This window comes from Melanotaenia boesemani, chromosome 10, assembly GCF_017639745.1.
Source record: "Melanotaenia boesemani isolate fMelBoe1 chromosome 10, fMelBoe1.pri, whole genome shotgun sequence".
Classification (NCBI taxonomy): Eukaryota; Metazoa; Chordata; class Actinopteri; order Atheriniformes; family Melanotaeniidae; genus Melanotaenia; species Melanotaenia boesemani.
The window spans coordinates 15,274,909-15,297,812 of NC_055691.1; the positions used below are offsets into that span (position 1 = coordinate 15,274,909).

Genomic DNA, 22,904 nt, shown 5'->3' on the forward strand with positions numbered 1-22,904 from the left:
ACGATTGTATTTTGACTTAATCTTGCAAAATAATACCTCAAATACTCAAACAAAAACATTATTACATATTTAAATTCTTTTACTAATAATCTCCAGCTATGCCAATCCGATTAGTCATTGTTTGCTCTAAGCTTCCAGACTTCCCATTGATTAATTCTGTGGCCAAACTGTGGCCATGTGCAAATAATATAAGAATTTAGCGTGTGTTTTCTTTTTTTTCTTTCTCTCTTTTTTTTTTTTTTTTTATTTGTAATGAACATGATAATTGTGCACTTTTTACTTTGTGTTGTTTCCTAGTTAATCGTGCGATTAGAGGGAGCCGAGGACGAGGTGAAAAAGCTGAAAAGAGAGGTATGCAACAGCTGGCGAGACATCGCACAGATTAGTTCCAATTTTCCTTAATTAGTGTTGTATTTTAAAAGAACTGTCATTTCGTGTGCTTTACCTTCATCTGCTCATCTTTTCTTTTATTTTTTTCTGTTGTATAGTTAAAAAAAATTAAGAAGAAGGTAAGAAATGTAGGAAGTAAAATTAGATTTTAGTTAGAGAAAGTGTTAGTTTTTTATAGACTTGTAAAAGTTTGAGATTCCCCTTGAATGTGCATAGACTCCCTTTCACCAAATTCTTATTTCTTTTGTGTATCTCATATAAGAAAGTAAGGTTATTTGAGTGCAATAGGAAAGTTTTTAATTTGAATTTACAATCACATGTCAAATGACTGCAGTAGGATATTAGTATAGCAGCTATCTTCCAGCTGTGGCTCCAGCCGGCGTTGATAGAAACACAACACTTGGGTGCACAAGCTAGTTTTCCCAGAAGATGCTGGGCTCTGGCTCCCACAGTGGGAACAGTTAGCTTTTTCTTTACAAACACATTTACCAACTGTAGCTTCTAGGACTGAACGATTATTGGTTTTTAAATTGAAATCTCAATTTAAGACATTGCGATTAGCAGATTGCAAAGAAAAGAGATTCAGGTTTCAAACCTGCAGCATCCATAGTTTTACAAATCCACTCGCTTCAGACGAATTTCCTGTCATCTTTCTTGTCCGACAGGAGGGTCTTCTTGAGAGTGATTCTGCTTTATCTGAGCCTAAAATATGTTTATATCAGATTTGCGTTGTTCTGTTCTCCACCAGTGAGAAGGAGGGGGAGGCAGCTGCAGCACAGAGAGGACAGAGTAACTGGGTGTTTGTGCAAAACTGCAGAGAAAGTGCCAGTTACTCTGCCTCCTCATATCCTCTGATGGGCCTGTGGGGTATGTGAAGCCCATCAAACTTTTCCCAGTGAGAGGGTTCAACACTTTGATAAGATGAGGCAAAGACGAGCTAGGCTGCATGTTTAGCCACATGAAACATCACGTGACAGCTGCACTCAGCTGTGAATTCATACATGACTGAAACGCTGAGACAACAGAGGACAGAAAATAGAAACGTCCTGATGAATTAAATAAACATTGTTTTACTGAGTGGAGTCGCTCTTAAAATACATAGAGTTCAGATCTCAGATAACGTGTTGACATTAATAAAAACCTCTAAGAATATTGGAACCATACAAGTCACAGATGCTGCAGGTTTTGTTGCTGTTCTATTTAATATACTGTTGTATGTAATCTATAGTTTTGTCATTGCTTGTATGGTTTTATGTTTTTATCATGTCTGCTTACCTGCCTTGGGACTACGGAAATGAGTGTTTTTGCTATAATCCAACATGTTGACATTGTTCTTTTATCTTTTTTTTGTACTGATGTTCATTAACTTCAAACTTACCAGTTAGTTTTAATGGCTGTGCTGCCTTCTTGGCCAGGTCACTCATTATAAAGAGATTTATAATCTCAATGAAGTTCTTATCTTTTTAAATTAAGGAGAAATTAAATTAACTAGATAAGTAAATAAAAAGAAGTATGTGATCCTTAACATAATAAAGTTCTCCAAGCATTCAGTCATCTGTCAGTTTTGGCTTGAACATAGTTTCCTTGCGCTGAACTCAAGCAAGACGGTGACTTGCTTATTGTTTTCTCAATTTCTGAAAAACATATACATTGTTTCTTGATGTTGAAGATGGAAAGTGATACAAGTCCTTAATAAGACCACACAAGTCTGAAAGTGTGGGGAACTCTCATGTTTCAAAAGCTTCGTAAAACAAACAAACATTTTAACGTTTGTTCATGATCACAGTGAATTTGATTCAGCTTTTCATCCTGACACAAATTCTGTCCTTCCTGTGCCTCATCAGAATGAGCAGCTCCAGCAGGATGTGGACTTCTATCGTGGAGAGCTGGACCAGAGAGAGCCCCTCTCATCCAGAGACGAGAGCGCTGAGACTCAGCGGAAGCTCAACCTGGCCAACCGCCAGCTTTACCAGTACTTGGAAGAACTGCAGGTTCTAGGAACTCTGTTTGTTTGCTATAATATTGTGTAAATGAGGTAAATGCTAATTATTCGGGGTGAGAGATGCCAAACATTCAAGACCTTTTAGAGAAGAAATGTCTTTAGATATACACGCACACAACCAAAACGTGCAAGAAAGTTTTTTTTTTCCAGTTAATAACTGAACGTTTTACAACTTATTTTTACAGTTTTCATCAGCGTTATGGCCTGCTCTGATTTGCAGCACGTGTAAGAGTTTCAAGGTATACATCACATATCTACTTTGTTTTTACTTTGATGTTATTTTGCATTCAACAGCGAGCCGAGGAAGAAAGCACACACCTAAAGACTCAGAATGAGCAGATGCAGAAAAGCCTGGAGGAGTCTGTGAAGGAGATGGAGAAGATGACGGATGAGTACAACAAGATGAAGATTGTTGTGCAGCAGACTGACTCGATAATGGACCAGCTCAGGAAAGAGAGGGATCACGCGAAGCTTCAAGTAAAGACACCTCTCACAACCACCGCTTTTTTAAAGTCTGTATTCTGACTCCATCCTGAAGCTGTGGGTGGTTTTTGAAATATATTTTCATGCTGAGATGAGTTATCTGATAACATTAATCTTCTCCGCAAGGCTGCAGTATAGACCAAGTGGGTTATCATAACAAAAGCTGTTATGCTAAATCTGTCTGGATTTTTTTCTTTTAACGGGATAATGTAATGCTTGTGTGCAAGGTACTGAAGCAGACCTACTTGTGTTTGTTTAATCTGCAGGTCAGAGAGTTAACTGACAAGATTCATAACATGACTGAAGAGGATGACCCAATTATGGTAGCAGTCAACACCAAAGTGGAGGAGTGGAAGGTGGGTGTAAATGTTGGTACCACTAAGAAGGCAATAATTTGTTGTCTTTTTCCTTGATATACTGAAGATATTTTTTTATAGTAAAGCAGCAGGGACTGTTCTCAAAACTTACAGAGATCATTATAGCGTCTTTGAGAAAGGCTTGCAAGAAACTCGCAGGGGAACATGGAAAACCTGTTACCAACTCAGAAACTTTACTTTGTGTCTAACCATGCAAGCTAAAATTTCAACGGGCACGTCGAGAGCAAAATGTTCTCAGAACTTCCTTGGAGTAAAAGGAGACTATGGAGCTCCCTTTTAAACCACAGAACCATAAAGACTGTTTGTCGGTTGCATTTGATGTAACACATTAGTAGGTGCACTACATCAAATGCAGGCTCAGTAGTTTGCTTTAGACTTGGTTCCTTAAAATGGCTTCAGGTAAATAAATTTTGTACCAAAACCATGATGAAAATTTTATATTTGAAGGCTGGTTTTCTGGATGAGTCATTGTACTGTTCACTAAATAAATACTTAATGGTACCACAAAAGTCTACAAACTAGCTGTACTGTTCTTGTAAGTTTAGTAAAAGCCATCCTGCCAGGTTTCAAGCTACTCATTTATAATCAAGCCACTTTTCTTGAGAAATCCCCGACTTGTTCTTCCTGTGTGTGGGTAGGCAGTAGCGTTAAGGGTCTTTCCTAAGAACCCTTTTTTATTATATATATTATATATATATATAAATAAAATATATAGCCGGTTTCTTTATCTGGACTAAGGGAACAGCAGAAAACAACACAAACATGGTCTCAGGACAGCAATTTCAGAACCCTCGTTTTCAACGTCTTTTCAGCGGCTGGGCTCGTATATTTCTTTAAACCCCGTTTTCTCGTGATAACGGGATCATTTTTCTTGGTATATCTTGAGATAACGGATAATGCAAATGCAGAGTTGAGAGGGGGCTGGAGCTGCTCATTATCTCGAGATAATGAGAAAATTAACTCCTTATCTCGAGATAAAGTTTACAAGAAGAATAATAGCCGATAACGGCCGCTCTTGGCTTCCGTACTTTTCACATGCCATTTGAACACATTTTTGTGTTTTCTTTGTTTGTTTTTTTTCTCCCATCTTATTTCAGTTAACTTTCCAAAATTGTTAGTTAGGGTAAAAGGACAGTGTGAGGTTGGCATTTTCTCACAGTACGTAGCTTGAGCTTGTTATTACTATTAGTTTTACAAATCTGTATTCCTACGAAGTAGCTGTTTTGAAAAATGAGGGTCCGGAAACTGCAGTGCCTGGTACTCCGTACACTCTGGTCCACAATGACTAAGGCTGACGGTTCACAACTAATGTCATATGAACACCTGCAATATGTCACTGATGATATACACACTGCATTTATTTTTCTTGCATGAATAAAAACAGCTTCAACACACTAATATCCCTGATTCAGTTAGAGATGGAGGGATGATAAGGGACAGAAACATGTTCCAAAGGAAGATGTAAGGGAATCCCAGGCACAATGAATTCTTTTTCTCCACAGCACAAAATGCTTAGTTTAACGGTAGTTAGTGAGAATTTCTAGCATTTACTGGTAAAGATGGGCATAGAAATGTTCCTTCTCAAGAGAAATGGCTAATTCCAGGAGAACTAAAACATTACAATTGTTTTTAAGGGATGAGCTACCAATAGAAGCAGTTTTAATTATATATTCCATTTTCTTCAACTTTAATGTACTTACTGACCAAGTTTAGCTTTTTCTGTTTTAGATGTTGCAGTTTTCTTTATAGACGTTTGAAGACAGTCTAGAAAAGATTTGGTTTCACGTTACTGTACTTGTAGTAATATTTTATTTATTTATTTATTTTTTTTTATTTCATTCACTTTTTAAAAAATTGGTTTAGAGCTTTCTCTTGTCATTATACCAAAGACAAATCCAAATGTAAAGTCGTTATCACCAACGTATCAATATTCATGATATTAATATATTAATATTAACAACTGTTACTATAAATAATAGTACCAATAATAATGCCAATACTAGCAATAATTATAATCCTCACCACCATCATCATTACCACGTGTCAGCTTGTATTCATGCAGATGTTTCTAGGTCTTAGTTTGAGTGTCTGCTCATTTCCAGATGATTCTAGATGTCAGGGCCTCCCAGTGCTGCAGACACTTTCTTTCATTAAAGAATAAAATGTCTCTGCAGTCTGGAAGAAAATATTTAGCTTCCCAGTTAAGTTTCTGCTCTGCTGAAGCAGGGATTTCTCAGTTTCCACATTTCATACTTGTTTCAACTAATTTGTAAATTATTTATGTTTTTACCACTTTTTCTCTTTTTTTTTTATTTTTACGCTACCTCCCAGTTTCTTTGGAAACTTCACACTACTCAAGAGACAGAACAATGCGCAAAGTAACATCATTCATAAGGGATATACCTGTTGATTTATGTTTTGGGGCTTATTAGCTCATGGAAATGAAAAAAAAAAAATCAAATTCTTCATTACTATCGTCACTGACTTTTGTGCTTAGTTGGATCGTTCTGATGAACCTACCTGAGCCAGCTTTTTTTAGTGACATGATCTCTTCCTTCTGCAGAGAGTTCTCTCTGGAAAGGATGATGAAATTTTGGTGTACCAGCAGATGATCCGTGACCTGAGGGAAAAGCTGCGTTCAGCCCAGCTAGACTTGGACAAGAGCAACATTATTGCGTTGCAGCAGGTGGGTCCCAAAATAGCAAAGGAATGCATCCTCTGCATTATAGGGATGCTTTTTACTCACGTATTATTTTCTATCATTGTGTTATGTGTTGGTCCTCTTTGTTAAGTCAGATTCTGAGAACAGAAAATGTTCCAGAAGAGACATGATTATAGAAGCAGTTCAGTTAATTAGAACTTCTTATAATAAAAATAACAACTATTTTTATTTTGACCATTGTTCAATGTTATGTTTATTACAAACTGAAGATGGAAATGTTATGCGTTTAGTTCCACTTATTAACTATAACAGACAACTATTTTATTATTGGCGTTACAGCTCAGTGGATGTGCCACATGATTGATTACAAATTAAAAAAAAATAGAAAATGACCAAAAAAAACTATGAAAATTGCCAAACTGAGCAGTGTGTTCCCGCTGCGTGACGGGAACACACGGGAACTCCCTTCAAACCTCACCAGACACGTCTTTTATCCAAACCTTGGCAGACGATGTTGAGTAGTCATTCCTGGAAACAACTACACACATACCAGCAGCTTTTTATGTACTTTGGTTATACCAGCATCCACCTTTGAAAGCACTGTCATTACATCACATAATGTGTTTTATGTAGTTTAATCTGAAGTTCTGCAGGCTGATAACAAGACTGACTGACACAGTTTTCCCTTTACAGCACTTTATTGTGTTTACAAATAAAATAAAATACCGAGCATGTGTGGCTCAGTGTTTTTAGCTTGATTTGATTTATATAAATGATCTTAACGAAAGATGACGACTGGGTGTTGGTAGCATCTCGGAGTGGCAGCTTTAGCAATGTTAGAAGCTAGTTGTTGCTTATTTAAGAAAATAATAAGTAGCACTTAGCTGAAGTGCAAAATTTCCATGCAATTAATAACTTAGTACTACTGCACGCAGGTGTAAACTATAGGCAGCTAAGCCCATAAAGACTCTTCAGCCACCTCTACAAGCGTAATAATAGAAATAACCGTCCTTCTTGACATCTTATTAAAGTATTTGTAGTTAAAAACTATTATTTTTTGTAATTTCTTACATTGTGATAAAGTAGATTTTGTTTTTAATCACAATGTTACCTGAAGGCTGTTAGGATGAATTCTCAATATATTCTTTTCGTTAAATCATGTCATATAATGTGGTTAACCGTAGCCTTAAAACATCCTTTAAGATTAAATATGCAAGTTTAAATATGTCATAATAGGAAATGGTACTTGATTTAGGCGTTGAAGCAGGGTATTCCTATCTTAGGGGTGGCTATCCTTTCATGTTGTTCCATCTACATATCTATTAGTTGTTTTTCTTCTTTGGCATTTTCATTTTTTCCTCATCATTTCTTATCAACCTGTCCTCCCTTCCATTTCTATCGCTGCTGCGGGCCAGGTCATATATGAGCTCTGCGGTGTAAGTTTCATCTGTCATCTGGCTCTTATCTTCAGCCTCTTCTTGTTTTCATTTCATAAACTGTCTTCCTGTTAAAAATGCCAATAATGAAGAGTGCAACAGCTGTGCGTTGTATTGCACATAAATTCTCATTTTTTTTAAATGTTGGTGAATATTCCAAAGGCCGTCCAAGAGCGAGATAATCAAATCAAGATGCTGAGTGAGCAGGTGGAGCAGTACACGGGAGAGATGGAGAAGCACGCCCGGCTAATTGAGGAGCTCAAAACATCCACAAACAAAGATAGAGGTGGGTTTTAATGAAATGTATTCACATATAGACACTTGATGTGTTGAAAGGGGATTTCTTTCTATTAGTTGAAGACTGTTTATTTTTTTAGTTCTAAACATTAGGTTCCAGAAAGAAACCAATATAAAGAAAAGATTTGAATCGGTGCTGGAAAATGATGACCAGTCGGAGAGGCAATCTTTAAAAATCATGTTGGGCTGATGAGTAAAAGAAACTTAATGATCTTCAAAGGGTTAGAAAATCTGTATTAAGAATCCTTTTTTTCTTTTACAAATGAAATTTGAACAGGATAAGTCAACGTTACAAGCTGCAGTTTTAGCGTCTCGCTGAGCGGATCGACTTTTTGTCGGTTTGAGATGTTTCCTCAGAGGTACGTAGGAAGCATAAGAGCTGACAGGATCCAACGTTCTGGTTGGAAATTGGTGTCATATTTTTTTCCCTCCATCAGTCTTGGAGGATGAAGCCTCGTCACGGACCAGTTTTTAATATCACTGAGTTGATTTTTTGTTTCCTTAGTCCTTTAACTGCCAGCTTTACTGTTTGGTACCCCATATTTTTTTCTATTCTTCCCCAGAAAAGCTAAATTTTCCAGCAATTGTATATATTTTACGTTATTATCTTGAATTTTTTTTCTAACTATTTAGTTGTTATTTTATGTTTTTTTTTTTTTTTTTTAACAAAAGAAAACGCAGAATTGATTTTATTCCAAGGCTGGATATTTCAGGGATCTTTGCCAGGAGTAGCACATCAGCTTTATGAAGTGAGAAAATGTCACAGTGATGATACCAGTACAGACTTTTCACTTCTTAAGTAAACGGTGATCATAATATCAGGGATGTGTTCCTTTTTCTTTTGCTAAGCTGACGTATGAATAAAGCATTTCTTGTTAGTAAATTATCAATTTTGTTTCTAAGTTTATATAAGAATGAATTTCTAATTTCTCTTAGCAATGACGTGTCACTTTTGTGAGCAGCTGAAGTAATCGTTAGTTTTTCATGTCCCAGGTCTACCTTTAACAACGCAGAAGAAGATGGAGGAACTGACATCCAAGCTGAACGCTGCAGAGACCAGAGCGGTGGAAGCAGAGCGGGCATTAAAGATGGCCGAAGCGCATGCTGAGGAAAAAGACAAAGCACTCATTGAGACAACAAACCGCTTGAGCCAGTATGAGTCTGTAAGTCTACAAACACTCTCTTTTTTTCCTCCGTGTTCAACGTTGACTCCCAAGACTTGTTTTCATCCATGTCGAATTAGCTGACTCTTAATTTCCAAGAAGTGGGGCTTGTGATTTTTTTTCCCCCGTTATCCATCCTCGCCTTTAATAGGGATGTTTAAATGGCAACGTGACTAGGGTGTGATCAACAAGTGTAGTGTGTGTTTTTCACTAAAACTAATCTCACCCTCACTCCCCCAAAAAGCGTATGAGACAAGAAAAAACAAACAAAACAAAAAAGGAAAATAAAGAAAGTTAGACAAGACATTCTTTTTTATGCATTAGTAATTACAGCCCTGCTTCTGTATCGCAGGGAACTTATGGCCTGGAAGAAGCCGTTGCGGAGATCAAAGAGTGTAACTATCAAATTAGAGTGAGAGATCGTGAGGCGGAGGCCATGACCAAAGAGATCAACCAGCTCGAGCTGAGAATCAATGACCTCATGGACGAAAACGAGGATTTCCGAGAAAAACTGGGTCAGACTTCTTCAAAGACTGCATGTTCTCATTTCTCAGTCTGTTAAGAGAGCACGGACTTATCTAGAGCAGAAGTCTAAATAAATACTTCTCTGTACTTTGGTCTTGATCAGGTCTGGAACCAAAGCAGGAAGTGGATCTGACTGAATTCAGGCGTGCCAAAGATCTGAGACAACGTCAGTACAAAGCAGAAAACCAAGTTCTTACAAAAGAGGTAAAATGCGGTGGCAGAGGCCATAACTGTTGCTTTTATAACTACTGAACTGATTTCTTTTCAACTCACTGGCCAAGTTCTTGATTTATTTCTAGATTGAACGGCTAGAAGAGGAGCGACTGGAGTTAAAGAAACAAATCAGGCGCATGGTGAAGGAACGAGGTGAATTAATGGATTTGAACATTGTTTTACTGCCGTTTGGCTTTGGGGGGAAGACACTGTATTTAATGCGTTTTTGTTCTGCATACACATTTTGTACGTCATATTAGAGGTTTATAGTCTGCCGTTTATTGCAGTACAAGTAGTCTTTTGAAGTACTGATGTTGATTTAGCAATGATGCTATTTTTTCCCTGTATTTCACATACAAATCTATCTGCAGTGTGAGGAAGTCTCATTTGTAGTGGTTTGTGATTTAATTGAGGAAAAACTTTCTCAATACCTTTAATTTAAAGGCATTCAAACTAAATGTGAATATTCCTCCTGATTGTGTAGCTGCTTTTGTTTTTATATTGAAATAAGCAGATCTGGAAAATAAATGCAAGGTAGATCATTTCAGACCTGACACTTGTCAAATATGTCAAACTGCCATTGGATTAATGGAAAATGTTGCATGTCTGAAAAGAGGAAATTGCTAAACCTTCAGACTTCAAACTTTGTAACTTAAAAAAGGTTATTTCTCATCACATCTGACCTGTGAGGGAGGTGCTAATTAAAATTCTTTTGTATTCAGCAAATCTATTGAAACAGCTCTGTGGTGGATCAGATTTGGGTAAATGTTTTTTTACTTGAAGCCTTGAGGAGCTTCAGGTGTAATATGATTTCATAGAATTTTGTTGTTAATGAGCTGTGTCAACAGGGATCCCACTATCAAGCCTGCAGTTGGAGGAAGAAGTCCGGCCAAGCAGACAGGAACCGGTGTCCCTCAAACAGGACAGCAGTTACACCGATGAAGAGATCAGACGGAAGGTAAACCTCAGCAATAATATCGCCTTTTGCATCCTAAAAAGACATTTCTGAGTTTCAAGACAGACGATTGCCCCTCTTACGTCTGGTTCTGCTGGTTCGTTTTCTCTTTCTTAACTTCCTGAATCTAAGCACATATTAGATTGAAGTTATTTATTTAAACCCAGTAAAACAAACAGTAATATTAAGGTACTTTACAGATAAAGTTAAAAATAAAGTTTACTTATTTCAGTATAGTCAAATTGGGATTTCATTAATGATAATCCCTAATAAATCCAATTCAGTGAAACCCAATGCAGCCAAATTCACTATAATCATATTCAGTTCATTATAAATATGTTCAGTCCAATTGAATCCGATTTATTGGAATCCATTTATGTCCAACTATCAATTCATTAACAGTTCATTTTAGAATAAATCAGAATAATCCAAATCAGTCCTTTTTAGTCCAATTAATTAAAATCCAAATCATCTAATTTCACAATTAGTCTAATTCATTGTAACCCAATTTGATCCAATTAAGTCCAATGAATGATAAACCAGTTCAATCCCATTTTGTCCGGTTCCATCACTGCTCAGCAAAAACATCACCTCATCATGTGATTCATGTCAGTTTCTTTATATGGCAACAGTTAGTGCTGGTATGATGCAACGATGCTTTGTCACATTGAAAACGTGAAACAAGTCAGCCGTTATTTAAAAAGAAAACTGCTTAAACTGAAGGTAAGTCATCACTTAAGCATGTTTCATGCTATGAATCATGTTCAGCCCAGGCTAAGTAACCTTTTTTATGGTTTTATTTTTAACTTGTCATTGCAGAATGAGTACCTTGAAAAACAGCTGAGCATTAAGGAGAGAGAGCTGGAGCGTCACAAGACGGAGTTTCATCTCAGATGTAAGTATGATTTGCACTAAAGGTGAGAACGATGAGGTGCCATATAGGACAGAGTGCTATCACTTAAAGCCAACTAACACACTCATACAAGAGTGACATCTTGCATGTAAAGATGAAAACTGTAAAACAAGTTGGGATGTGCACGACACACTTTTTACAATTTCCCTTTAGAGATCAAAAATTTTTCATTTCATTATTGATGACGTCATGATGACTAGCTGGTTTTAATTGACCCGACTAGTCGGCTCCAAAAATCACTTAAAATGCTCATCCCTGATAACAAGAAGGGTCAATGTACTCAACATTAATGTACTCAACATTACCTCTCACACACCGGTATCAGCTTCTCTTTTGAACCAGTATCGGCCCATGTACCTGTATAAACTCTCATTCATACTATCAGTTCATAAATATTTAAAAGAAAAAATGTGTAAAAGAAATGAAGAAGTCATCAAAATAAATGGAGGCTAAAAAAGCTTTTAAAAACAGTTCAGGTCAGACAATCTTTAAAGTCTTCAGGGTGGAGGAGGGCAGCGTTTTCTTAAAGTCTCAGCATCCATGCTGCTGACCTTAAATGACCTTACTCCATTGCCTCCCTGATCTTCAGCTGCTTTAATTGTGGCTCCCACCCGGTTTGGCTCGTGGCACATTGCTGTCGGCTGGCCCCCAGTGTCCTTGCCTCTCTGTCAGACCCTGCACTTTACACCTCTGTTGCTGCTGTCATTGCCTGGACCTGGGCCACTTCTTCGTCTGCCTGCTGTGTCTGAACTCCATTATTTCATCCATCTATCCATCTACGCATTCTTTCTGACAGCACCACCAGAGGAGTCTCCCACTTCTCTGTCCTGGTGATTGTCCTTCATTTCACATCTTCTTTTTTCCAGCTCCCATGGTGCCATCTGGAGAGTTTCACCCTTACTTAGCCGCTCTCCATTTTAGCCTCTCTCTGTGGCCTTTTCTACCACAGGTGTTTTAAATGGGCCCTGATCACCTGCTGCAGGGGCAGGTCAAGTGTGAGCTCCAGTCATTTGGCCGTTAGGCTACAGACTTGTCCCACTTCATGAGCACAGTTAAAGAAAGCAATTAAAACCCAAACTTAATAACAGTCTTTTTATTAAGAAAACACAAACAAACAAACAAACCATGGGACAATTTTGAACTTGAAAATTCTAGTCCATCCCTGTTTTCACACCTTGACACATCCACCTGTATAACCTCTAACATACAGTAGTTATCACTCATTCGAACAGGTGCAGATGTCTTGCATTGTGTGTGTGTGCATGTTTTTAGTTGTGTGTGTGTGTGAGAATTTCCAGTATTTTATATGAAAGAGTTTCTTTCAGGTGTGTGATTATGTAGTATTTTCATGCTTTTAGATGTGTGTGTCTGTGTCAGTTAGCAGAACATTCTGTTCACCTCAAAGAGAACCATACTGGATGTTTTTACAGCCAAACGAACCTTTGATGTGTTTGTTAGGAGTTCCAAGCTGGGCGGTGTTTAATGATAAATTTACTATCATGGTGTTCTTTTTAAACTCAATCATTTATGACAGAATTGCTTGTGGTTACCATTCCTTCCTGTGATGCACTCATAGTGGAAGAAATGTCCAAAGTAAAGAACGATCTGGAGTGTGCGCTAAGAGACGCCCTTCAAGCCCTGAGGATTAATCAAGAGGCCGCACAGTGTGGTGATAACGTCTTCATTCCCAGTTTGAAAAATTTGGCGAATGTAAGTATCTTGGAAACATTACATCCGATTGATGCAGCATCTCCTCTCTTGTCATGACTATGATGGAATTTTGATTTCCTTTTATTTATCCAGCCAGATGGTCAAATTGTGATGGATACTCAAACTCTGGTCCATGCAACTTCATTTAACTTGGACAAGTTCCTCTCTTAAATTGAGCATATCTGTTTTCTGGCTGAGATAGCAGCACAAACATCATAAACACATCCTGTCAATGTTGTTGAACTATGCACAAAAAATTTTTTAAGAACTTTCATGTGGGTGTACAGAACATAAAATAAAAGTACAGATTCCTTAAAAAAAAAAAAGTGTTTTTGTGTTTACTGACAGCTGAGTTTACTCAGGCTCAGATGTTCCCATCCTTCTAGCAGTCAGTGGTTGTAAATGCAGATGAGGTGCAGATGAAGTTGCTTATTTTGCAGAGAGTAGCACGAGTCCTATCCATGACTTTGTTCCTGGTTGTTTCCTTTTAAGTTATGTTTAAGACTATAGTCTCAAGGAATCCCCTTTGAGTCGTTGAGTCTTTTAACTTGACCCTGTCTCCATATTATATAAATCATGTTATAATTAAGTTATGATGTTTACTTAAAGCAAACATTCAAAATGTTTTTACTTGTTTTTCATTCATAGCAGAATGTCTAAACTAAGCTTTTTTTTTATATACAGTAGTGTACTTTACTGTGTTTTTGTGTTTATTTTCACATTCAAGTCAAGCCAATTTAACTTTATGTTCAAAGATCTGATGAGTTTCGGAAAGTTTCTGGGAAGCCACAAGCTTAACCCTGTTCTTAACTCTTATCAGATTTCAAGATGCAACGAACAAGTCAGCATCACATATTTTCATTTCTTTGGCTATTTCATAATACCTTAAATATTTTATTAAGTTGCAGATGTGCATTTAGCCTGATTTAAATTGACAGTTGAGGTTCAAACCCAGGCTGTAATATATCATGCAGTGTGTTTAAATTCCTATAGAAATATGTTTCTACTGTCTCAGTTTTCACAATTTCTTATGAATTGCTGAATGAAAAATTGCTTGTCACTTTCCAACTAAATGCACAAAAAAAGCATTGAGCTGCTGGGGTAAAAAAAAGAAAATTGAGGAGATTAAACCTTTTGATCTTACTTTACAGCTTTTGATAGTGTTATTTATTGACACATCACGTACATCTCAGCAGCTTTTGCTGCTTATCAGCAAGAGACAACTTGATAGGAGGCATTATCAGGAAGTATCCAGTACCACCACACATTCAAACTGACAAGCAATCACTAATATGAGTAAGATAAGTGATAATGTCAGAAGTTGGGTTTTAAAGGAAAATGTTGAATTACTTTAATGGTCATAATCTACCAAACACGTCACCAAACACATTTCCCCGACTCGTGCTGAGTAAGTCCTTCGTAAGAAGTCAGTTTTCACAGTCATCTGGTAAAACTGTCTCAGAGAGTGTGTCTGTTATTTATCATCCTTTGTTTTTTAGTATGTGTTTAAAGTAGGTAATTCCTACTCTTTCCTTCTTGTCACAGGGTATAGACATCAGTAGTCTTGGTGGGCAATCTGAAGCAGACCTCAAGTCCCAAATACACCAGCTGGTGGGAAGAAATGAAGAACTGAGGCGGGAACTGAAATTGGCTCGCAAGGAGGCAACTAGCAGCTTCAGTCAGTTTGCCACAGCCAAGGAGAAGGTACATTCATACACAACCCCAGTTCCAGAAAAGGGGGACCTTCTTCAAATTTGAACAGAAAGAAAACTGAGCCAATATTTTATTCACAACAGAAAAAACACAACAAATATCTAAACTGAGAAGTTAGCATATTTTATGCACATAATAAATGCATGTCAAATGTGATGCTTTCTACAGGTTTCAAAATAGTTGGCACCGGGGCAGTAAATTTAAAAAAGCAAGAAATTTTAAAAAGATTCACCTGGGAGATCAAATGATTAAGTCAATATCAGGTCTGTAACATGATTCGCTATGCAAGGGATATCCTTGAGAAGCAGAGCCTCTCTGAAGTAAAGGTGGGGAAGGCTCTCCATTTTCTGAAAACGTGTATGAAAAGTTTGTGGAATACTTCAAAAACAATGTTCCTAAATTTGAAATTGCGAAGGTTTTACAACTCTCGTCATCTACAGTGCATAACATCACCGGAAGATTCAGCAACTAGAGATGTCTCTGCATAAGGGACATGGCCGAAGACTTTTACTAGATGCCCATGGTCTTTGGGCCCTCAGACGAAACTGCATCACTCATTGGCATGACTGTGTCACTGACATTGTGTCATTTCTAAGTGGCCCAGGAAAACTTCCAGAAACCAGTGCCAGTTATCACAATCCGCCATGCCATCTGCTGATGCCAACTTAAGCTCTGTCATGCAAAGCGGAAACTATATTTGAACATGGTCCAGAAGCGGTGTCGTGTCCTGTGGGCCAAGACTAATTTGAAATGGACTGTTGCAAAATGGGGAAGTGTTCTTTGAGTCCAGATTTGACTTTCTTTTTGGTAATCACAGATGCTGCATCCTCTGGGCTAAAGAGGAGGCAAACCTTCCAGCATGTTATCAGCATTCAATTCAAAATCCAGCATGTCTGATGGTATTGGGGTACATAATAGCATATGGCATGGGCAGCTTGTATGTTTCTTTGTTTTTTGTTGCAAATTTTGACAGTATATACCAGTGCATTGTGTCTGATAGGGTAGGGTGTGTCTGTGTTATGTTCATCCAAATGAAAGGATTATTTTCACACCAGGGTAACTATGTGGCCACTAGGTGGCGCTGTGACCTTAAGGCAGTATTCATGTACAAACATGTTCAGGATAGGACAAATTATCACACGCTTTGGTCAGCTGAGTGTTGAGTTAAAGCAACTTCCTGTTTCAAGGCGAATTAAAATCTCACAGCAAGCCAGAAGTCAGTCATATTTTCAATCCTGACTTCATAAAGAATAATAATAATGAGTTTGAATTGGTAATAAAGGGTTAAAAAAGACTGTTTCCACCGGACAGGGTGATGGTGTTGACAACATCTGGACTTGTAGGTGTGGTCAGCATGGAACTGCAGTGAAATATGTTCAGTTTAGTGCAGATTGGGCGTTGTATGTATGAGACAGTGAATTCCTTGCTTAACTGGCAAAACGTCAAACTTCGAGAAGCCACCACAGCTGAGCGCCAACTCCTTTGAGAAAGTTTTTGATAACTTCTGATCACACATACCTGTAGAGTGTTTAGACCGATTTTGAGGTCAATATGTTAAAATCTGTAGGAGTTCATTAAAATGCAAGGCAAAGATATGGGCAAAAATGACCCCTTTTTTGTTCGTCCTGGCATGTTCTAACGATATCCTGAGATTCATCCATGTCGGTTAATGTATTTGGTCAGTGTTTCTCAATCCTGGTCCTCAGGAACCACTGCCCTGCATGTTTTAGTTCTTTCCCAACTCCTGCACACCTGATGCAGATTAATTGAACTGCTTGTCAAGTTCTATGCAAGCCTGCTAATGAGCCATTAATTTGAGTCAGGTGTGTTAAAGATGAATACCTCTAAAACGTGCAGGGCAGTGGTTTCCGAGGACCAGGATTGAGAAACACTGTATTAGGTGAAGCTGAGCGACTAAATGATTGTAGGAGGCGCTATTGTGCGATATTGCAACTTTTCCAGCATATGTCAATTTGACTGAGTTCCAGGCCTGACCGTGGTCGTCCCTGCTGAGTTTGGTGGATATCGATGTTACAGTGGGTCAGTTACAACGACTTCCTGTTTCATGGTGTTGGACCAATATTCACCATGGTTATGTTTGGCGAAGGAACTTGAGTTTTGTACTATGGTATCATGAAAGGATTTGACAAGTTGTGAAGCACTTTCAGGTGTTTTCCTGGGCGTATGAAAAAAAGCACTTCCTGTTGCAAGTGGGCGGAGCTTAAGCCTAGACCAGAAGTGGTCATATGGACCTATTCAGAACCGGACCCTAATTAATCACTGTAAGTTTGATTGGATGACATTTGAGGGATTTATATAGATTTATTACATCATGGCAAAAACATCAAATAACTGGGTCGTCGAGTAAAAAACATCACTTCCTGTAACCAGGGGGCGTGGCCAATTCGTATTCCAGTTATTGACATGTAGATGTGTTCAGGATGGGACTGGCAGCATACACAGGCATTTTGGTTCATATATGTTGTTTTATGTGGGAGCTAAATCAATTTTGTTTTTCATGGCAAGACATCAAACTTTGAGTCCCCACCCGTTCTATACACCAACTCCTTTGAGAAAGGTTTTGAACTTTTAATCACACATGCCTTCTGAATATTTTGATGGCAGTACGATGGAATCTCTAGGAGTTTGTTCAAATGCAACGTCAATAAAACGGCAAAATGGCAAATTTGACACAAAATGGCCGTTTTCTTGTTGGGTTTAGGGCATTGCTTCAGGAGGCTTTTTTGTTTGCCTGAGCATGTAGAATATTTGTACAAAATTTCATAAAGATTGATAAAGTGCAGCGGCGGAGCTTAAAAATTAGGTTAGCACTTCGCTAACAATAATAATTATGTAATTGTATTGTTATCATCAACTTACATGTTTGGAAGAAACTATTAATTCTGAGAAGTATATACAAGTTGTAGAGCAACATATGCTCTTGTTCAGAAGACATGTAGTTCAGGGAAGGCCTTGTGTATTTCAGCAGGACAATGCAAAACCACATACTGCAGCGATTACAACAGCGTGGCTTTGTCGGAGAAGAGTCCTGGTGTTGAAATGGCCTGCCTGCAGTGCAGATCTTTCACCTATAAAGAACATTTGGCGCATCATAAAATGAAAAATACTTCAAAGACGACCACAAACTTTTCAGCAGCTGGAAACCTAAATCAGGCAAGAATGGAAATGAATTCCAACACCACAACTACAGGAACTCATAACCCCAATGCCCAGTTGTCTTCAGACTGTTCGGAAGAGAAGAGGAGATGCTACACGGTGGTGGTAAACATGCCTCTGTACTAACTATTTTGATACCCATAGCAAGCATCACATTTGACAAAAGCTCATTTTGTGCACAAAATTCTTAGTTTGGACATTTGTAATGTTATGTATGTTCTGTTGTGAATAAAATAATGGTTTATGTGATTTGACGGCCTTTCACTTTTCATTTTATTCAAATTTAAAGTACATTCCAACTTTTGTGGAGTTCGGATAGTATGTCGAGATGAAAAGATACACCGATGGACTAGTAATGACAGACGGCTTGATAGTTGTTTTGTTTTAATATACTTTTTTGCTCTTCATGTTTTCCTTTTTTGCAAGGAAGCGAAGCAGTGGGAGTTCTCAAGTTGTCAGACGGTTATTAAATTTTGGTTTTTCAAGGGGATATTTTCTAGTGTCCCTTTTTCAAATCATCAGAAGGTTTTTCTGATAAAAAAAATGATCATTGTGATAAATGCAGAAATGTAGAATTTCCAGAATGAAGGATCTGAACTCTGTCAGGGTTACAGATGATCATTCTTTTAGTGCATTTCTTCAATTTTTACTTAACAAGAAAGAGGACATAAAGTTGTGCTTACTTTTTTTTATTTAACCTTTTATTTATCCAGGTTTGATTCTAGTTTAATTTAATGTATACTTTATTCATCTCAATTGGGTAATTATTTTCCTGAATTTTACCCATCCTAGTTACACTATGTGCAGTGGGCTGCCCATAGAGTAGCTCAGGGGCCAACTGTGGTTTCACAGCTTCTTTGCCAGTCCTTGGACTTGAACCTGGGTTCTTCAGCCTCTCTCTAACCACTAGGCCACCGAGGTCAACGTGGCAACAGTGCCGAGAGAAAACACTAACTGCTGGATGTTCACCATTCTCCTCCTTCTTTGTTTCTTCGCTATAATTCAAGGAAGGTGATGTGCCGTTATGACGTCACTCTTTTACATAGCTGAAGCATCTGTCGCTCCCCAGTAAGAGTACAGTTGGTTGTGGAAATGCAACAAAGATCAGGGTTCATTGAATTAAACCATTGTGTCCTTAGCCAATTCCCTCGGTGAAAATAGGGGGTTATGGTCCCCTGAACAAGGCCCTTAATACCAAAACTGCTCCCCAGTCATGGCACATGGCTGCCCATAAGTCCTGGTGACTGTAACTAGTGATGGTTCAAAAGCAGAGGACTAATTTTGCTTTGTTCCCTGTAATATGATCTGACAAATTAACATTCTCCTCTTCTGTCTTCAATACCAACTGTAATATTTTTGCACCTAAAGAGAGTTTGCACTATGCCAGAGGCACTCATTTATCCTATAACACAGTTAGCAAAATTATTGTTAGATGTGTTTGCTTAAAAGAGGGGACATTATCCTGAATATGAGCCTTTTTACTACATTTTTTCTGCTCTTTTGTTTTAGTGTGATTAATTTCTTTAGACCAGGTAATTCCTCTCTTGTCTCAGTCTGTCAGCATATTTTGTGTGATACTAAATATATGTGCCATGTTTCTAGCTCCAACCACAATCACTGTAAAATTCTTCTTTTCATGAGTGACAAATTGTCCCATTGAGGCGAACAAAGCAGGGAATTTTTTTTTCTACCAGAATTGTTTGTAATGACACTGAAGGAGGTGGTGTTTAAAAAGGCTTGACAGATTGGTTTGTTTTGGACTTTCATCACCTGTGCCTGTCAGGTGAGCCAGCTGGAAGGTGAATTGGAGCTGCTCAGGAAATCAGGCAGCAGTGGAGTCGCCCCCCGACCCCTGACCCTCCCCGAGGGCCTGGGCCCCAGCAGCACTGAGGTCATCAGCTCCCTGAATGAGTATGCTGTTCGACTGCTTCAGGTCAGTGTCGCTGCACTAAGAAGACTGACTGAAATAACTGTAAATCAGCAGCATGTCAATTTTACAAAAAAAGAAATCTCACAATGCTGCTTTCATTTAGGAGCTCAAAAACAAGGAGGAAAAAGGCAAGAAGCTCGTTGGATCTTTAGAGGAATATAAAGACAAGTTTGCTGTCATCAGTCACCAACAGGGACTCCTCTATAAGGAATATCTAAGGTATAGTAGGTGATTTACAAAAATCAAAGTAAACAAAAGGAAAAAAGTTTTAATATAGTTTGTTTTTCTTAGTGAGAAGGCAGCATGGGAAAAGGAGAAGGAGACATTCACAGATATGAAGAACAGGTTGGAGGAACAAAAGCAAGTGGACGATATCAAAATCCAACAGATGAATGTAAGTCCAGAAAGTAAAATGCTTGAAATGTTTATGATGGTTAATTGCTACAAGATGCACAGTATTATTCACCACTTTTACCCAACTTGCTTTATAATGTGGCTCTATTTTTCTCCCACCCTCACACATACATGGTTTTTATGGTCATACATGGTGTGACGAACCAAGCAAAACTGAACAATATATATATTACAGAGGAATCTCAGCAGGACACTTTTGCTTTTCCTCAGTAAATGTAAAGCACATAAAGGGAAAACAGACTACTCATGTTGTGGAAGACCACTGAGAATCTTGGACAGTGAAGTTCTTTTTTTTTTTTTTTTTTTACTCTGCTCAGTTTCACTATGGGAATCACCTGGGCTTGACTAACTACCAGAGCTAATAACACAATGTCTGTCTATGACAGACTGGTTGCTCAGGGCTCCGCCTCCCCTTACTCCAATGGCCAACTGACCCTTTTCCAACTTATTCTTGCTTTCTTCCCATGTGGAACTACAGCAAAGCCCCTCCAGTGAGGTCAGGCTAGCTCGGTTGACTGTTTAACAGTTCTCAGGTGTCCCATCAAGGAGCACGTCACCTGAGTAAGTCCTTCGTAAGAAGTCAGTTTTCAGTCATCTGAAACAGCAACCGTGTAAGGGCAAGCTGTCTCTAATCCACTTTCACAAGCAGTGTTTTGGGCATCTGTGTGATTCAGGCTAACATGTCAGGGACAGTTGGATTTAGCCTAGCATTAACTTATTAGCAAAACGTTTCACGACGAGCTGACTCGGACATATATTTGCAAGCCCAGAATTAACCCTGTTGCTACCGCTAGCAACGAAAAGGCTAAGGTGTTAAGACGAGTTACATTTTCTTCTAAAATTCCTGCTATGACTACGGCTGCCACCCCTGCCGCAGGAATGCTTGCACTGCTCCTCTATGCCTGAAAAAGTCCTCAAAAGAAGGCTGAGAGTAGCAGTAGCAAACATTCAGGACCCCTCCTTTTTTGGAGCCACAGCTGGCGACATCCATCAGCCATGAGCCATCATGAGCTGCGCTGACATGATGGACGGGGTGTCCCCGGTCATGCCCCCACTTTTCAAGGGAATCCTTGATGATGGAGAGCTCGACCTGATCACAGAGGAGAGTTGCGAGTTGCAGAGTGCGATGCTATCTCTGACCTCAGCATGAATGATATAGAAGAGGATGATTCCACCTTACCGGCCCAACCACTACGGCCACCCAGCAGGGCTGAAGTGGTCTTTCCAATGGACAACAGTTTATGCAACATCTGCAAACAAGCATCCGCAAAGCTTGGCGTCCCATTGCTGGCAGCTCAGGATCCGGAAGGAGCAGAACGCAATCTGTATGATGGCAAGTGGCTCCCACCACCCCTGTCACCAGCAAACAACTGTTACCAACTGTTAGTGGTAATGAAAGAAATTTCAGGTAATTTCTGGTCAAGCCCTTACAAGAGCAATCTTCCCGTCCTGTTGCAGATTCGCTCTGTTTTCTACAGAATTTGTTGGAAAAGGGAAGGCTTTTCCACCATCAAGGTTTATCTGGCAGCAATGTCAGCCTGCCATGTCGGGTTTGGGGTCATTGCCCTCTGCTGTGTAGCTTCATGAGGGGTGCACGTCGTAAGCTGCATGTCTCCAAACCTCTCATTCAGTTATGGGAGTTGTCTGTAGTTTTTGATGCCCTCTCTTGACATCCTCTTGAATCACTTGAGGGGAATAGGTTTGAAGTTTCTCTCATTAAAAACAGCATCGCTTTTGGGTTTAACTACAGCTAAATGAGTGAGTGATCTGCAAGCCTCCAGGGTTCACTCGGATGTGTCTGCAGTCCAATCCTGCTTTTGTGCCTAAAGTTATGGGGCCATCATATAGGTGTTCCTCAGCAGAGCTCTGGGTTTTCCACCCCCCTTCTTTCTCCTCAGTGGAGGAGCAGAGGCTAAACACCTTATTCTCTGTGTGAGCACCAAGGGTTTATGTGGACAGAATGGTTAGCATTAGGAGGTCCAACCAGCTGTTTGTTTCCCGAGTCACTTCCCATGGAGGCAAACCTGTGTCTCGTCAAAGGTTATCCCACTGGATCGTTGAGGCTATAGGTCTGTCTTACAGGTGTCGAAGTGCTCAGCCACCTGCTGGTCTGAGGGCTCTTTCTACCAGGAGTATAGGCATGTCATGGGCCTTGCTTAAAGTGGTGTCCGTTCAGGACATTGCAGTTGGGCCACACTAAACATATTTGTGTGGTTTTACAGGTTAGATGTGGCATCAGCTATTGCTGGCCCACGCAGTATTGAGGGTAGGGGAGTTAGGTCCTACCTCGTGTCTTCCCTGTCTTGTACTGCTCGCGGCTGAGGGGTTGTTTATGCAGTCCGGGAGTGGGCTATATCTCCCTTATAAAAAACCTGAGTGAAGTTAGAAAAAGAACATTGGGTTACTTAACGTAATCCCTGGGTTTTTGATAACAGATTTAGGTGTTTCACCTAAACCATACCTTCTTGCATGGATATGGAAAGAAACTTGTCCAGAATGAGTTAAGAAGAGTCAGTAGGCCATGGCAGTAAGGGGAGACAGAGC

General features: G+C 39.0%; 1 protein-coding gene across 3 annotated transcripts in view; it reads left to right on the forward strand.

Annotated features, from left to right (window-relative positions):
* The window catches only part of cep290 (centrosomal protein 290), a 69,520-nt gene that overhangs the window by 3,881 nt on the left and 42,735 nt on the right, over nucleotides 1-22,904 (forward strand). For all 3 annotated transcript variants that reach the window (XM_041997797.1, XM_041997799.1, XM_041997798.1), the window contains exons 6-22: nucleotides 298-351; nucleotides 2,235-2,381; nucleotides 2,687-2,869; nucleotides 3,142-3,231; nucleotides 5,816-5,938; nucleotides 7,513-7,636; nucleotides 8,641-8,810; nucleotides 9,163-9,325; nucleotides 9,439-9,539; nucleotides 9,635-9,701; nucleotides 10,397-10,506; nucleotides 11,323-11,398; nucleotides 12,993-13,126; nucleotides 14,672-14,830; nucleotides 19,800-19,949; nucleotides 20,050-20,165; nucleotides 20,238-20,340. In XM_041997797.1, the coding sequence (XP_041853731.1) occupies nucleotides 298-351; nucleotides 2,235-2,381; nucleotides 2,687-2,869; nucleotides 3,142-3,231; nucleotides 5,816-5,938; nucleotides 7,513-7,636; nucleotides 8,641-8,810; nucleotides 9,163-9,325; nucleotides 9,439-9,539; nucleotides 9,635-9,701; nucleotides 10,397-10,506; nucleotides 11,323-11,398; nucleotides 12,993-13,126; nucleotides 14,672-14,830; nucleotides 19,800-19,949; nucleotides 20,050-20,165; nucleotides 20,238-20,340 (2,070 nt within the window). The remainder of the gene's footprint in view (nucleotides 1-297; nucleotides 352-2,234; nucleotides 2,382-2,686; nucleotides 2,870-3,141; nucleotides 3,232-5,815; nucleotides 5,939-7,512; nucleotides 7,637-8,640; nucleotides 8,811-9,162; nucleotides 9,326-9,438; nucleotides 9,540-9,634; nucleotides 9,702-10,396; nucleotides 10,507-11,322; nucleotides 11,399-12,992; nucleotides 13,127-14,671; nucleotides 14,831-19,799; nucleotides 19,950-20,049; nucleotides 20,166-20,237; nucleotides 20,341-22,904) is intronic.